This window comes from Rhododendron vialii, chromosome 3a (assembly GCF_030253575.1).
Source record: "Rhododendron vialii isolate Sample 1 chromosome 3a, ASM3025357v1".
Lineage (NCBI taxonomy): Eukaryota > Viridiplantae > Streptophyta > Magnoliopsida > Ericales > Ericaceae > Rhododendron > Rhododendron vialii.
The window spans coordinates 33,069,969-33,085,711 of record NC_080559.1 but is presented as its reverse complement, the minus strand read 5'-3'; the positions used below and the strand labels follow the sequence as shown (position 1 = coordinate 33,085,711).

At 38.0% G+C, this 15,743-nt stretch overlaps 2 protein-coding genes across 2 annotated transcripts; one reads left to right on the top strand and one right to left on the bottom strand.

Annotated features, from left to right (window-relative positions):
• Positions 1–1,249: 1,249 nt before the first annotated feature.
• LOC131320152 (uncharacterized) lies at positions 1,250–6,237 on the top strand. The gene is made up of 8 exons (XM_058350748.1): positions 1,250–1,993; positions 3,152–3,678; positions 4,522–4,572; positions 4,654–4,761; positions 5,236–5,331; positions 5,436–5,534; positions 5,634–5,693; positions 5,780–6,237. Exons 1-8 carry the CDS (start codon positions 1,492–1,494, stop codon positions 5,843–5,845), a joined length of 1,509 nt encoding a protein of 502 aa, XP_058206731.1. The 5' UTR covers positions 1,250–1,491; the 3' UTR covers positions 5,846–6,237.
• A 766-nt stretch (positions 6,238–7,003) lies between these two features.
• Positions 7,004–13,807, bottom strand: LOC131320151 (protein tesmin/TSO1-like CXC 5). Its single transcript, XM_058350746.1, has 8 exons — positions 13,062–13,807; positions 11,191–11,298; positions 10,204–10,381; positions 9,578–9,937; positions 9,132–9,235; positions 8,961–9,055; positions 8,115–8,498; positions 7,004–7,584 (listed from the first exon to the last, which is right to left on the bottom strand). Exons 1-8 carry the CDS (start codon positions 13,340–13,342, stop codon positions 7,346–7,348), a joined length of 1,749 nt encoding a protein of 582 aa, XP_058206729.1. The 5' UTR covers positions 13,343–13,807; the 3' UTR covers positions 7,004–7,345.
• Between the last annotated feature and the right edge of the window lie 1,936 nt (positions 13,808–15,743).

The following is a 15,743-nucleotide window of genomic DNA, read 5'->3' as shown; positions in this document are numbered from 1 at the left end:
AACATTGGGAGTAAAATTGATGTTTTTAAAAGGTTGGGAGTCTAATTGAATTTTGGTGTAAAAGTTACAGGGTATTTTAATATTTTCCCTAATAAAAATAGCTAGAGATCAAGCGAGCACCTTGAGAAATTGAACCCCAACACTCGGTAAACGCTATGGGAAAGATCGACCTCAAGCAAGATGAATGTTTTTTCATGGGAGAGAGAGAGAGAGAGAGAGAGAGAGAGAGAGAGAGAGAGAGATGGATGAATCATGAATGTTAACGATCACCGATAATTCTTCTCCGGCGAAAGTTTTCTCACTCAAACACTACGGTGGGTGTATTGAGACGAAGTTGGTGAGGCATTAGCTGAATGACGAGTTTACCTGCACATCAGCATACAGAGAGTGTCTAAGACGACATCGTTTGCAGTGGTTGGTTTGGTTGACTTGGTTCAATACTTTTGGCCCGTGGCCGTGATGAATTTTGCGTATGTAGCCATTTTCATTCATTTTGCGGGGATTAATCCAGCAGTAAGAAGAAGTAAGAACATCTTTTTCTTTATTAAAAAACGTGACTTCATCGAATATCAATAAGCACAAAAATAGCTTGTATTTTGTTTACATTTATAAATACTATTACCTTACACATTCGAGAGCGAAGTTTGGTAATTCAAATATGAAAGAATAATTGAAAATACGCTAAAACTTACTGTCTGTTTGAATTGTGAGAAAGGTTTAAAGAGTGAAGCTCTTTCTCAAGAGCAACAGGAAGGAATCGACCAAAATATAATTATACAGTATTTTTTTAGAAAATTCACCTACTTTCTCACTAAATTTCTTAATTCTAGTAATAAATTTCCACAAACCAATCCTGCAGTTCGGGAGTAGCTTGTCAAACGAGATGAGCTAAACCTGTTTAGAAAATAAACCGAGCTCGTGCTAAATACAACTCAACTTGATTATAAAAGTCCGGCTCATTTGTAATCGAGCTCGACCATTTGGATTCTAAACGAGCCAAACTTGAGCTCAACTAATTGGACTCGACTTAAGCCCCGTTTCAGAAATCTTCTTAAAAAATAAGCAGCTTATTTCACACTTTTAAATTCAAAAATAATGTAAATTAAAAATAATTTTTTAATTTTTTTTTATCGTATAAAAAATTTTAATGAAATCTTTCAAATAAGATCTATATTATATATTTTTAAATTTTAATAAACTCATAATCTTAAATTCAAAATATAAACAAAAACAAGCCGACCTCGAACAACATCGTAAACAAATGCCGGGGTTTTAGACTTGAGGAGATCGTAATTCGTAAACCCTCGTAAAATCTCAACCTCCCAACCGGGCCAGAAAAAACCCTAGTCTTCCTTCAGTGGTTGTCTTCCTACCTGGTTTGATGTTCTTCTTCGAAGATCTCTCTCTCTCTCTCTCCCTCTCAATGCTTACTCAATCCGTGATCTCTGTTCAGAAGCATTGTGACTAATAACTCCTACTTCACAAACCACAATGATGAGAAAATCCCAAGCATCGGCATTTTCCCGTCTCATCCTCAACCACTTACAGACAACCCTAATCCCCGCCACCAAACAGCTCCCTTCCCCACATCCTCACGCACCGACCAAAACAACTCTTTTTTCCTCTTCCATTTCCAGTTCCGGATTTAACCGGTCATTCTACACGGATCGAACGATCCACGAGCTACTGGCCAACGTGGAGAGAGAGAAGAACAAGGAGAGAGAGGAGAAGAAGAGGGCGGGGTTAGATACATCGTACATCGACGCCGAGGACGAGGAGGATTACTTGGGAGTGGGCCCGCTGATCGAGAAGTTGGAGAAGGAGAAGCTGAAGAATGTTTCAGATGACCTCCTTAACATGTACGAGGAGCCTACGGATTCGGAGAGCGAGGACGACGAGAGGTTTACCCCGGATGCTTTGAGGAAGCGGGGTGAGTTGTTTGAGAAGAAGTTTAAGCGGCATGAGGACCTCCTCCGGAACATGATCGAAGCTGGTATATATATACTTTTGATTTAGGGGGTTGACGTTATCATTCGAGCTCAAAATTAGATTTGCTAGTTGCATATGAATTTGGACTGAGTACGGACAATCAGTTTTGGGAGCTATATCATGATGATTGGAAATGACTTTTTACTAGAAGTAATTGGAAATCTTTGCAGGATTGTATGACGGGAATGTATATAAGAGTATTAGTCGTTTACCAATAGATATATGGCTAGTCGTCATTGGAATGCTTTAGAGTTTGAGGATTAGTGAATTGGAAGAAAGGTCTTGGTAGCCTACACTATTGATTTAAGGATTTGACATTATCATTCTAGCTGAAATTTACCTTTTTGATTGAGGGATTTGATAAGAGAAGAAAAGAAAGGACTTGCCAAATCACTCATTTGGATTGAGTATTTTGATGAGAAATGGAGACAAGTACAAAAATGATATTTTTTGATTCGCTGCTTCCCTTTCCTTACCAAATCTCTACATTTAGAAAGGGCTCCCTTTTCTTATCGCACCCTTTCTCAATATCCAAAGAGGTTGTTACATTTGATAGTTGCATATGGACTTGGACAATGAGACAATCAGTTTGGGAGCTATATCATGATGGTTTGAAATGACATTATACAGAAGAAATTGGAAATCTTTGTGCAGGATTGTAGTTGTAAAGGTATTCCCATTATGTATGTATACCCCTAGGCTCTATTTGGATAGATGGTATTTAGATTTGATACTAATTTCATATATGGGTTTGGACTATGAGCTTGGGAGCTATAATATGAGGGATTCAAAATAACACTTTGGGGTTTTTGCATTTCCTCATTTTAAGGAGTTCAATTGTCGGAAGATCGGAATCAGATATTAATCTTTTACCTCTGATTCCTCTTCCACCCTAGTTTCGTAAGCCGCCTATAGCAAAATCTCTTATGTTGTTGTCGGAATCGAACATTAAATCCCTTAACCAGATTTCCACATTTATCTCAATGGAGCTTAATTCGTATTTTCAATGCCGAATGACCAGTTCATGATATGTTCTCCTTTTCGACATGAGGAAAAAATTAGTGAGAAACGTGCATTTAAACAATTTGATTTCAGATTATCGTTAGTAGTTATCTTGTATTTCACTGACGTATGGAATTTTTTATATCCCAATTTTGGGCAGAGACAATGGATGAAGCTTACAAGTGGATGAACAGAATTGATAACTTCGAGCAAAAGCATTTCCCGCTACGCCCAGAGTATCGGGTCATCGGTGAGTTGATGAACCGAATGAAAGAATCCTCTGGCAAGAACAGATTTCTTCTCCAACATAAACTAAATAGGGCCATTAGGTTAGTTGAATGGAAGGAAGCTTATGATCCTAATAATGCCGCCAATTATGGAGTCATTCAGCACGAGCAAGGGGGGCCCTCTGTCGATCTTCTTGAACATGCTGGATTCGAAAAGGAAAAACAAATCATACAAGGGAGATTGGATGAAGATGACAATGATGAGTTTGACGATATGAAAGAGAAGGATGATATTTTGTTAGAGAAGCTTAATGGTATAGACAAGATACTTGAAGAGAAGCTTGCAGAGTTGGATCATACATTTGGAAAGAAGGGAAAGGTTCTGGAAGAGGAGATCAGAGATCTGGCCGAGGAGAGGAACGAATTGACAGAGAAGAAGAGAAGACCTCTTTACAGGAAAGTAAGTATATGCTTTTCTTTCTTGATTTAGCACATGGCATGCCATTTTTGTATTTATCTTCTTGTGAAACTTCCTAAAAGCATTTGCATTGTCATGTTTTTTTTAGTGATTCTTTTTCTTTCTATACCTCATCGGCTCATCCGTAGTGTTTCTTCAAATTTTGATCAAACTTGGTTGGATATTTATTACGGTAACATGAAAAACTGTTGAAACTGCATAAACACACACACACACACGCACAGAGACATATATGAGAGAGAGAGAGAGAGAGAGAGAGAGAGAGAGAGAGAGAGAGAGAGAGAGAGAGTGTGTGTTTCTAGCTTGCTGTTATCGGTTGATACATTTCCTGTATTTCTAATTCCTGAATGTTGAGTTGCAGCTTGTAAATCTACGTCTTTTCCTTCTTCCTTCTTTTGGATCAGCATCTACATTTTTTTTTTCTATCACCTGTTTTGTTGATGTTCTTGGTGAGATATTATCTTAGGCTGCTAATTGGGGTCTAACCAATTGTTCTCACTTCTTTCCATGGTGGATATAACATTTCATTATCCAATTTAATTTGCACATTGCTTGATAAACCATCCAATACTTCAACTCTTCAAGATATATTCCTGCCATTTACAATGGTTGTTCTTTATCCATCTTGTTCTATATAATGTGATCATGGGACCGTACATGTAATTTTTATTTTTTTATCTTCCGGACCAATCAGGTGGTAGTGCATTTTGATTGCCCTTATTTTGGTCTGTCCATCAGTTGCATTTGCTAGTTATCTTTTGCATGTGACATGAATTTCTCTTTTACATCAGATTTACTTTGTAACTCGCTACGTTAAATATGCAGGGTTTTGATGTGAAACTAATTGATGTTAACCGAACTTGTAAAGTTACTAAGGTATCTAAGCCTCTTTGAATTTCTTCTCTTTTTTCCTTTTAGATGAACTGCTTCATAATTTTTGTCATATCTAATACGTAGGGTGGACAAGTGATCAAGTACACTGCTATGTTGGCTTGCGGGAACTACCATGGTATTGTTGGTTTCGCAAAAGCAAAAGGCCCAGCAGTTCCCATTGCCCTTCAAAAGGTATTTTTGGATATGTGTAGTCTATTGTAGGTTTTTTAAATGTTTCTTTCAAGATTATTGACTGGCTCGATGACGGCCCATCTGGTGGTTGGATCGTTTTTGCAAGTGTATGCTGTTTGTATTCTGTTAAGCCATGTCAAAAACAATTTCATCCTTGGTTTACAAATACCTAGTGCATGGAGGCTGGAGACATTAACTTTTTCTTCTACCGCTTATGAAGTTTCAAAAACTAATAGTCTATTACATACCAGATGAAAAATTATTCATAAATATGTCTAACTTCAACTTGGTTCCAGTTAACCTAATTTCGAAAAGCTTAAACCATATTCGCAAAGGACTTGGTGTTATCCCCTGAAGATGGATTTTTCACCAAAGTCTATTTCAAATTGCTGTTATGTATCGTAGCTAGGTTCTTGTTGGAAACCCCAGAAGCCTTCAGACTTCCCTTTTCACTGATAGATTTTATCCAAACAGGCATATGAGAAATGCTTTCAGAATCTTCATTATGTGGAGCAACACGAAGAGCATACAATTGCGCATGCAGTTCAGACTTCATATAAGAAAACCAAGGTCCCTAATGCATTCTATTGGTTTGTCTAATTTTGTTTGTCCGAAGTGTTCTCTTCATCTGTTTTGTGTATTTGGTTTAACCCGGACTTCTGTCTTTGCTGTAGGTGTATCTTTGGCCTGCATCAACTGCAACGGGGATGAAAGCAGGCAGAACTGTCCAAACTATTTTACATTTAGCTGGTTTTAAAAATGTGAAGTCCAAGGTAATTTGCTAAATTGAATCCGCTGCATTGAGACGGTGGTTCCTAAGATATCTGTGCAGTCATTTTCTAAACGCTGAACGAACCTCTTTTATACTGTAGGTTGTTGGCTCTAGGAATCCTTACAACACCGTTAAGGCTCTTTTTAAGGCCTTAAATGCGGTGAGATGTTTCATCCATAAATTCGAATTCTCTCTTTTCCTAATTTATAGTTGTTCTTGCGTAGTGATTGCCATTGTATATTTCAGATTGAAACTCCGAAAGATGTTCAAGAGAAGTTTGGCCGAACGGTTGTGGAGTCATACCTGCTGTAATAGTTATTTTTTGAAGAGACCCATCGGCGATTCGGATTGCCCAGCTTTCAACTCTTCCTCAAACGATAAATATGCTGTTCTCGGGGAAATAAAGTTTTGCCTTTGTTAGATCCTGATTTCAAGGACGATGTTGTAGTCTTTCTGCCTTTGATGTTATGGTTACAAATGTTACACATCAGTTATGCTCATCCTTAACCAAAAGAAATGTTTTACACACAAGTCATTGGGCGCCCTCCCCTGCAAGCTAGTCGTTAAGGTTTGATTCGAATTAGAGGCAATGTTTGTATTGGGTTCTAGCTTTTCCAAAGCAGTTTGGGGTGTGCCAAAAATTTCTCTAACTGTATTTCTCGTTCTAGGTGATCTATAGAGTTTTTTGAGTAACTAAATGCTTATTGCAGTGAACAGTCACAATTAGGATTCAGAACTCACAACCCAAAGTAGAATCTTCAGTTATCAGTTGAAATTCATTTTCACGGTTATAGTAAACACCTTTGTTACCGAAACTAGTATCACGTCACCCTGGCTTGTTGGAAGCAAATTTTCAGGAGTGAGGTATTGTACTGGGCAAGTCGTATCGTTAACGATGTGACGATGTCTCCCTTTCAAGTGTGAGCCATCAAATTAATCAGCTAGCGTGGAAATTCGCTCAAATTCCATGTTGATGTTCTCTTTAATGATCATTCTTTCAGTTCTGTACTTGCTATAGAGTATAGAACTACAGATCCAAATTCCACAAATTGAGATAGAGTATTCACCAGTTGCAGTCCACATCTCTCTCTCTCTCTCTCTCTCTCTCTCTCAATGATATATTCTCCAAGTAATGCTCGCAAATAACTTCTGAAATCCATCGACCAAATTAGTGCTTTTTTATTGTTTGAAAGTATGATGACAATAACTTGAGAAAACTTTAACCCTTGAGCTCTGAAAAACAATCATCAATTTTCGTTTGGTGAAAGACAGTGACAAGAAAAATGAAATGAAAAAAATGAAAATAGCACAATAAATTCAGCTGTATTAAGCTAGGACACCATTCATTGTAGAGCTTTGACGAGTGTATACGAGGGACATCAGTCTCTGACCAGTGGTGAAAGACAATTTTTCGTAAAATTAAACAAGGGTTATAGAGAACCTATCAGCATCCAAAATAAGACGAGGAAATTCAGATATGAAATACTTATATCTTTATTGGATAGGTAATTCTAAGTTATAAGACCATAGATATTAGAAAACTGCTCTTTGTTTGTCAGTAATGTAATTGGATAAAGGTACCCTAGATGCTAGTGATACAAGCTAAGATGGTAACAATAGATAACTGAAAATCTACATAAATAAAAAGCTAATGGACAGTAAAAGAAACGTATCAGCCGCTACACCCTTGCTGCTGCTGCATCAATAAAACGCCAACAATGGCCTCAAGTTACAGAGACTGAGAGCATCGTACCTGCGGTTGAATCTTCTCTCTCCTAAACCTTTTTACATCTCCCAATCACCGGGCCAATTTTAGCTCCCCATTTTTGCGGGGAATGGGATATTCGAAAGCGGGTCATTCTTTGAATCAATTGTTGGTGAAGTAATTACTTGTGATGCCATGGGCATTGGTGGAAGAGCAATTTTCGCAACACCGTTGTTGAATGGTTCCTGTTGATTCCTTGTTTCTGTTCCGGCATTTGCAGTGCCATTGCTTAATGGGTCTTTTAGAACTCCTGGATCGGTTCTGGCCAATGGAGAATACTTTGTTTCTGTAAAACACAACACTCTAGAGAGATTCAGTAATCAATCAAATCACAGTCGTACGTCTAACAATCTGCTGAACTACCTTCCTATTGTATCCCCAAAACTTAATTGACAAACATTCATCCCAGAGAGATTGAAGAGAACTTAAGCTTTAGGGACTACTGGGTTGTGGGGGTTGTCAGACGAGTAAGGTTAGTTTAGGCAAATAGCATAAATCTTCAAACTTTTCTTGAATACTTTTCATCTTAGTCAATAAACTTTCTTTCCCCTTTTCGCTCTCACCTCACTTTCTAGCATTCCTTTCTTTCCACAAAGGGATTGTACCATTCTGATTTTCCTTTTTTGGCATTTATTAGCAGGCCAACGGAAAGAATTTGGTAGCAAATGATAGTTCTCTCTTTTCAAGGGCAGTTCTAGCTTGTCATACTCATCTTAAATACCCCATCACCTCTTTTCCAGAATTTGTATTAGGACTGAGGAGAGAGAGAACCTGTTTCAAATTTTGAATTACGACTGAGCACAGATAGAACAGTACCTCCTTTTATTTCTCCAAAAGTGATAAGCCGGTTAAGACAATCTCGAAACTTTGTCAAAATTACCCTCTCTTGCTCCACATAAACTTCTGTCTTGCCTTTCCCGTGCGGCAAATGTGAAGATGTGTTAGGATCACTGCCCATTAACCCTTTCGGAGAAGCAGCAGCCATAAATGTATCTTGTTCGTCACACCACAATGCCTGAGTTCTGGGAGACATTGGCCTCCCTGTCGATACATCTGCACCATCTGAAGTGGACTCACTAGGGCTAATTTTCTCAACACGGTTTCCGCTTGAGCAATCATCAGCTACAGCTTTCTCAATTTCGGAATCCTTCTGGATTTGTATCCGATCTTCCGCCTGCCTCTCCATTGCATTTTTTTGGTCTGGAAATATTAATATACAAAATTATTGAAGCCATTAAATTAAACGACGCATTTTTTTGTTGAACTAACCGAAAAGGTTCCATTTTTTATGAACGATGTAAACATACATTAAGCCAAAAAAGATTAAAATATCAACATTAGTTTATCCAGTTACACTTGGTTTATCTTACTTAGGATGAGTATTCCCAAACGTTTCCCTGGCGGACATAATTTTTCCTTAACAACGCTGGAGGGGTAAATTTTTGGGACAAAAATGCAATTGTCAAGACAATAATCAGATACAACATACGTATATTCATGACATTATGAATGCACATCCTTCACTTATTGTCGAAAGGACATGCATTTCTTCAGAAAAAGAAAAAGAAAATGATCAAAACATACTGTTCAGTGACTTCAGTCATGCACCACAATTCTTATAAGCCCTCATTTCTACTTCTGTGTATAAATATCCACATATACCTGTTAGAGTCTTGGCGACTTCTTCTGAAAACACCACCAAAACGGAACAAAGCTCCTTCAAGTCCTGTGGTTGGATGATGTCTGCTAAGAGCGACCTTAAACCATGATATCCGAGTTAGTTCTGTAAACAAGTTCTTAAGTAACATCTCCATGAAGGGTAAGAATAGTTACCTGTATGTAGATTTCGAAGGGCCCAACGATGCACTGTTTCCAACAGGCGCAACGGGAGGGGAAGCCAATGAAGGAGAGTGAGCAGAAGCATTTAGACAGTTTACCTGAAAAGCATAATATGGATACGGTGAACTATTGGGCAATTTTTACAGGCCCAAAAATCTGAGAGAACACTTAACACTAACCCACAAAAAAGAGACTCATGACAGCAAAATTAAGTAAATTGTCTGTTTTTTGCTGCACTGATTAGGTGCAGTTGTTCCCAGAAAACAGGAGCCAGATATTGTGTTTTTTACTCGATTATGTTTACTCATGTACAAAACAACTAAGCTGAGAAGATAAAATGTGAAAAATAGATTCTAACAATGATTTATAGCTCTTCTATGTTTTTTCTTCAAAGACCCATTCCAGAGCTCATCCTTAATGGACACAAATAAATAGCTAACCTGCTGGAATTGCGCAAGCCTGTGAACAGATGGATCTTTGGCTGTTGGCCCAAATAAGAGATCTTGACCTTTCCTTTTTCTGGATACTGGAGGGGAACCATAGCCGGAGGAACCAATAGCACCAGTGATGGCAGCATTTGCTGCCTGCTGGATATATGCCAGGTTGTTGGCATGGTCTCCGTGAAAGAGAGCTTGCCTCTCTTCACTGCCTTCAAAATTTTTGCAGTCAATGCACTTACAGTTTTCGGAGCATAGAATATTGGCTTGGAAGCACTCGCAATATTTTTTGAGACACCCTGATTTTTTGCAATGGCATCCCTTGTTGTGCTTTACCAACACCAAAACTTCCCCAACCTCCTCCTACATTTTGTAAGGATACATGCATGTCATTAGTAGTCCAAGGAGAGCATAATATCTACCAATAGGTTTAATGACAAGTAAAAATATTGCTAACTCTGCAATGAAACAATAAAGGTAAATCCTAGAAAATTTTATAGTTCAATAGATGTTAAAGAAAGCTCCTCAAGAATCACTAACAAAATCAACAATAACAAAATAGCATAACGGCAAGATATGCAAATGCAATTTCAGAAAGTAACAGATGTAAACATTTCATGCATACATACCTTGATATCCCTACTGCCATGCGGACTGCTGGCAATTTTTGGCCTGAATGCATTTGGATTACGCTCTAAGGTAGCTTCAACAGCTTCTCGCCTGGCAGCCTCATTTTCCACATTATTATGACAATTCACACAGTTGCACCCATCACAGTAGATGCCAGATGCAAAGCACTCACAATACCTGACCAATATGTAGCGAGATTTAAAGCCATTCTGCTCCTTAGAAAACTAACTAAAGCAACTCAACATTGAAAATGTCCAGTGATCAGAAAACAAGAAAATCAGTGACTCCACAATCATAAAGCTTTATCATTGTATATGTCTAGAAGATGAGTCTTATTTTCTTCAAAGGCTTAAAAGCATATGGACTAGCCTTCTTGATTGTTCGGAGCTAACTGTATGGACTATGGAGTAAGTGCTCCTAATTTTGGATAGAACTCAACCACAAAAGTTAGCTATTGAAGCCTCAAAACTTATATACCTAACATTTCATCCGACCCCAAGCATTGTGCAGTTGTGAGATTTCGTTTCACGTCCTCTCTTAGGGCACCGTGCTCACTTGACAACAACTGCTGCATGCAGATAAGCAACAGACACCCTACCAATCCCTGGTCCTCGGCTCTGATATGATGTTACATGGGCTGGTATAGAACTCACCCCAAAAGCTAGAGTTGAAGAGAAGGTGCCCTCATGCTTACATACTACACGTTACTTTTGTACTCATCCAATTTGGGATTTAGACTTCATAGTAGGCAACCCGCACTAGGGGATTAAATAAACAGATGACATTCATTAATATCCAAACAAGTTTCTCAAATTATGGTCACTTTGTGCCCAACTTGTAAAAAACAAGATGCCACCATTAAATGTGGTGCCAAAACAGCTATACGAGAACCATAGTCTAAAAGTATCAGACAATATATGAAACATGTTAGCTCTCCAATGAAATCTTTCATCTGACTAAATCTGCATAAAAAGACATGCACTTACAACTTCAAGCATTTTGAATGTTTGCAGTTGCACTGTTTTTGCTTCTTCGGAGTACCGTCTTTTGCTTCAACATTTTTTCTTGCAAGCGTTTTAGGGGACTCCGGTTTTCTGAAAGAAAGAGAAATGTCATATCATCAGCATAATGCACAGATATTTGAGCTTCTAAGGCTTGCATAAAACATTACATTGCTGAATTACACGTGCATACACATGGTACTATAACTCACCCACAAAAAAAGGAAGTTCTGATGAAAATACGTTAATGCAGAAGGAAACAATATACATAAGCATTTGGAATCATAGGGTATTATTATCTGACAATTAGAAGGCAAGTGGGAGAAAACAAAAGAAGAATTTACTTCTTGCGTCTCATTTTCTTGTAAGACAATATTAAATACCCCAATATGCTGAGAGGCTGTTTGTGTAAACCCATGATTCCTACGTCATAATGGAGCCAACCTTGCCACTGAGCCAAGCTAAACTCAGTGATTAGCAGAATGAAACTTCCTAAATAATACACTCTTTCCAATCTCCAAGGAACAAATAAACAAACCCAACTGCTTTGAGTTCCTAGTAACAAATTTCTGATGTAAAAAATGAAAAGTATACAAATCAACTAGCATAAATGGTCAATAATTGTGCAAACCAACTCATGAAATTTCGTCCTTGATTTCTGTGAGATCCTAAAGACTATAAAATGCTCACGTTATTCTAAAGGAGACACCTTAAACCTCCCATCATCTGGAAAAAGGGAAATGCACACTAATGCTTGATCTTATGCAGATAAACTAAATAGGGTGTTGGGGCCATAGATCCATATCTCGGACTTTCTGGTAAAATAGTCCACACACTATTCTAATTCGGACAGATCACTTTCCAAATATGAAATAGCCCTCCTTTGTTAAAAGTTAAAAACAACCAGAAGATTGTACATTTTCAAGTTTTTCCCAACTACATTTCAAAATCTCAAAACTAGAGTTCTACTTATGATGACTACCCCAACTAAATAGCCAATTTTTGACAGAGAGAAAACCGGAACATCAGAAACTCTTGAACCATTCACAAAATTTGGAATCTGCAACTTCCATGACCAAACCTAAACCAAACAAAACTAAGCCTTTTATCCCAAACAATCGGGCTGGTTGGAAACATAAACCCCTTTTCGCCATTATGCCCCTGTCAAGGGCTATCTAATCAACTAGTGGCTTTAAAAGAAATCATCTCTCTTTATACTACACCATTCCATGTCAATTTAGCCTTTCCTTTCTCCCCTACAATTTCCAAGACCAGTGGCGGACACAAGATATGTAAATTGTATATAACGGGGGCCTGAACCACATCTATTTCTATATTAATAACAAAAAGTAAATTCTATAACTGTGCATGGCTACTTGCTAGGTCTAAAAAGAGACGAGATTGTGTGTACACGTGAAGTCTCCATTTAGTTTTATATTTTATATGTATGACCAAAAAGATGTTAATAACCTTAGATTTAAGGGGGGTTTCCACATGTATATAGGAATTTGAAGATTTTTTTCACCCAAGCGACTTGCGGGGGCCAAAAGAGTTCTTCAAAATTAACCTGACAAACTAATATAATCGATGAAAATATTTCTTTTCACCCCCTTTGGATGGTGAGAAAGGAGAAGAATAGAAACGGGAGCCCTTTCTCTTCAAATCTCGCCATTTTTGTGAGAAGGGGAAGGGCCAATCAAAACATTTCATTTTTATACTTTTCTCTCCATTTCTCACCAAAATGTTTAATCCAAATGAGTAATTTCTTAAGAAACTACGACCCTTTCCTTTCTTTTCTCAAGAAATCACTCCATCCAAAGGGCTCTAAAGAATTGAAACTTCACCGGTGAACTTACATAGGTCGTATTGACGGAAGAGGCGACTGCGACTGCATAATCGGAGGCACCGACAGTAGCTGCGGCTGAGGCTGAGGCTGAGGCTGCGGCTGAGGCGGCGGCTGCACCAGCGGCTGAGCCGCCACCGGTTGCTGAGGGTGCTCCGGCAACACCACCAAAGCCGCCGCCGATGCACCGCCAAAATCCAGCTGCCTCTTCGCCGGCAAATCCGACGGCGTCGTCGTATCCGCCTGAGCCTTTTTCGGAGGGAAATTATCCCCTCCTTCACCCCCTCTCTCCATCACCTCCAAACAAACTCAAAATCCACTGAGCACCAGCCACCAGCACAATCACTCGAAAACACTCAAATTCATTAAAATCCGTCCCAAAAACACACGAATTCCTCGAATCCCCTCAAATTCAACAACTAACAAAATTCAAAACCCCCGAAACTCTGTCGTTTTGCAGCTGAGATTCGCGAGGAAATCGTACCAATGTTGGATTGGCCCGAATCAAACGAAACCTTCGATTAGAAAACGCGCGTACGAATGCGCGAGCGTGTATCGGCGGGGAGGAGAGAGAGATGGGATGGATGTACTGTAGAGAGAGAAATCGAAAGGAAGGGTACGAAAGGGAGAGAGAGAGAGAGAGAGAGAGAGGAGCAAAATGGGCTTTCTTTCTTTGGTCTCTCGCTCCTCCTCCCTCTCGAGCTTTTGAAATTTCAATTTTGCAAATATTAGACGGTGTGATTCGTGTGGGTGGGGATACCCATCATGCGGCGCTCACTCGAAGGTGGGATCCGACGGGTGTTATTCATTGGGACGTCGAGGGTCATTGACTGACCGTACGATCATTAGACCCCACTTATGTCCGTTTTGGCTTAATTAAAATTCATATTCAAAAAAAAAAATATTATAATTAAAATTTAAAAAGTTTTCACTAAAAATGAAAATAATTCAAAACGGATTTTTTTAGATTATTTGTATTTATCCGAAATAAAATTAGTTTGGTTCATTCTTTTTTATATTTTTCTGATTCATTTTGTTGGTTGAACTAATAATCAAGAAGAAATTGATCCAAAACTAACAAACATAAAAATAAAAAAAATAAAAAAAAGTTGAAAAAGACAAAAAAAAAAAAAATTAATTAATCCAACATTCCGGCTTAAGCCAAAACATCTTTTATGTACCTTTTAATGAAATTTGTTGTGCACATAGTACTACCAACCATTCACCATAACGTTCTCAATTTTTTGTGTCCGCTTAATCACGTAGAATTTTCGTTTTTAAACAAGATAGTATTGAAGTGCTCAGCTCACACCACTTGCGATCTCATAGCTCCTAAGCCAATCTTAAAAAACAAAACCGTATTTTCACGTTGAACTAATATTGAGGTTCGTAGCACTAATATTGAGGTTCGTAGCGTAAGGGGTGTTTTCTCCGGCGGCGAATGCGTTTTCATGGGATTCTGCTTCGTGAATGGAGAAATACTTTAAAGAAAGGAGTACCAGGAATTGGCGCTATAGGAGTCTAGTTGACTCCGTGTGGTGTAGGCCGTAGGGTTAGTTGTTCGATGTACGGATCATATTCTTTATTGGTAATGCGAGGGGAAGAATGGACGGACAGATTTGATATTCCGCTCATACTGTATCATAGACAAAAAATACCCTAAAATCCCAAAGTTAATAAAAGGCGAGCTTGTCTTTCATGATGTCACATGTTTAAATCCATAGAAGCCAAACATTTTATACTGTGTTGCCAAACATTTAACTAGAGGAATTTTCCTATGGTACACCAAAATATTTTGATGATGTAGAGTATTTCAAATACATTAATAAGTATTTTATATGAAGTGGTAACTATTTCATTGTCGTGGTAAGTACTCCGTAGAATACTTACCACTACACTGTAATTTTTATCGCTCCATAGGAAATATGTACCGCTTAATTTTTTTTTTTTTTTGAAGAGGATGTACCGCTTAATATGGAATACTTACCAATGTTAATTTTTTTGTGGAGAGTCGGTAATATCACCCCCAACCACCCCAAATCAAGAGCATATTTTATTTGGGGTCTTATTTGCCCAAAATATGATTTTATGTATCAATTCAGTCGCCAGAACATATTGGACCCGTCTTGGCAAAAGAAGTTGCTACTGTGTTTGGAGTTTTCTGCTTATCACAAGATCTATACTGGTATTATTAAATCGTCATTCCTCATATAATTTCCCTCCAAAAAATTACTCTCTCCGTTTCTTATTTAGAGTCCAGTATTCCATTTTTGACTATTCCTTAATAAGTGTACATTTTGTAAAGTTAGTGGATAAAAATTTGTGCATTATCTATTTTGTTCTTAAAAGTATATTCCATTTTGAAAAATTAGTGAGTAAGAGTGTGATAATGATGGGTAAGTAAGGAAAGTGAAGGAAAAGTTAATATAAGAGGTATAATGATGATGTCTTTTTAATAAGTTGGAATTACGAAGCAAGACACTTAAAAAGGACGGAAGGAGTAGTAGTTCTCATTGCTCCAACTCACACACACTAGTTACAGCAGATAGCACATTTCATTTAAATTCCCATGCATTACAATTTATAAGTAGGAGGTAATGGTTTCCCTTTCCATCTTAAACTTTTCTTTCATTTCACACATCAGTTAATCGCATAGATACAAATTGACTGATAAATGGTGAAAGGGTTTACAGTT

Excerpts from the sequence above, each read along its gene's own strand:
- LOC131320152 (XM_058350748.1), top strand. The coding sequence starts at position 1,492 with ATGATGAGAAAATCCCAAGCATCGGCATTTTCCCGTCTCATCCTCAAC. Across the intron at positions 1,994-3,151 it reads CCGGAACATGATCGAAGCTG|AGACAATGGATGAAGCTTAC; the intron begins GTATATATATAC and ends AATTTTGGGCAG. Across the intron at positions 4,762-5,235 it reads TTCCCATTGCCCTTCAAAAG|GCATATGAGAAATGCTTTCA; the intron begins GTATTTTTGGAT and ends TTATCCAAACAG.
- LOC131320151 (XM_058350746.1), bottom strand. The coding sequence starts at position 13,342 with ATGGAGAGAGGGGGTGAAGGAGGGGATAATTTCCCTCCGAAAAAGGCT. Across the intron at positions 9,056-9,131 it reads CCTTCGAAATCTACATACAG|GTCGCTCTTAGCAGACATCA; the intron begins GTAACTATTCTT and ends TCATGGTTTAAG. Across the intron at positions 8,499-8,960 it reads AGTCGCCAAGACTCTAACAG|ACCAAAAAAATGCAATGGAG; the intron begins GTATATGTGGAT and ends TAATATTTCCAG.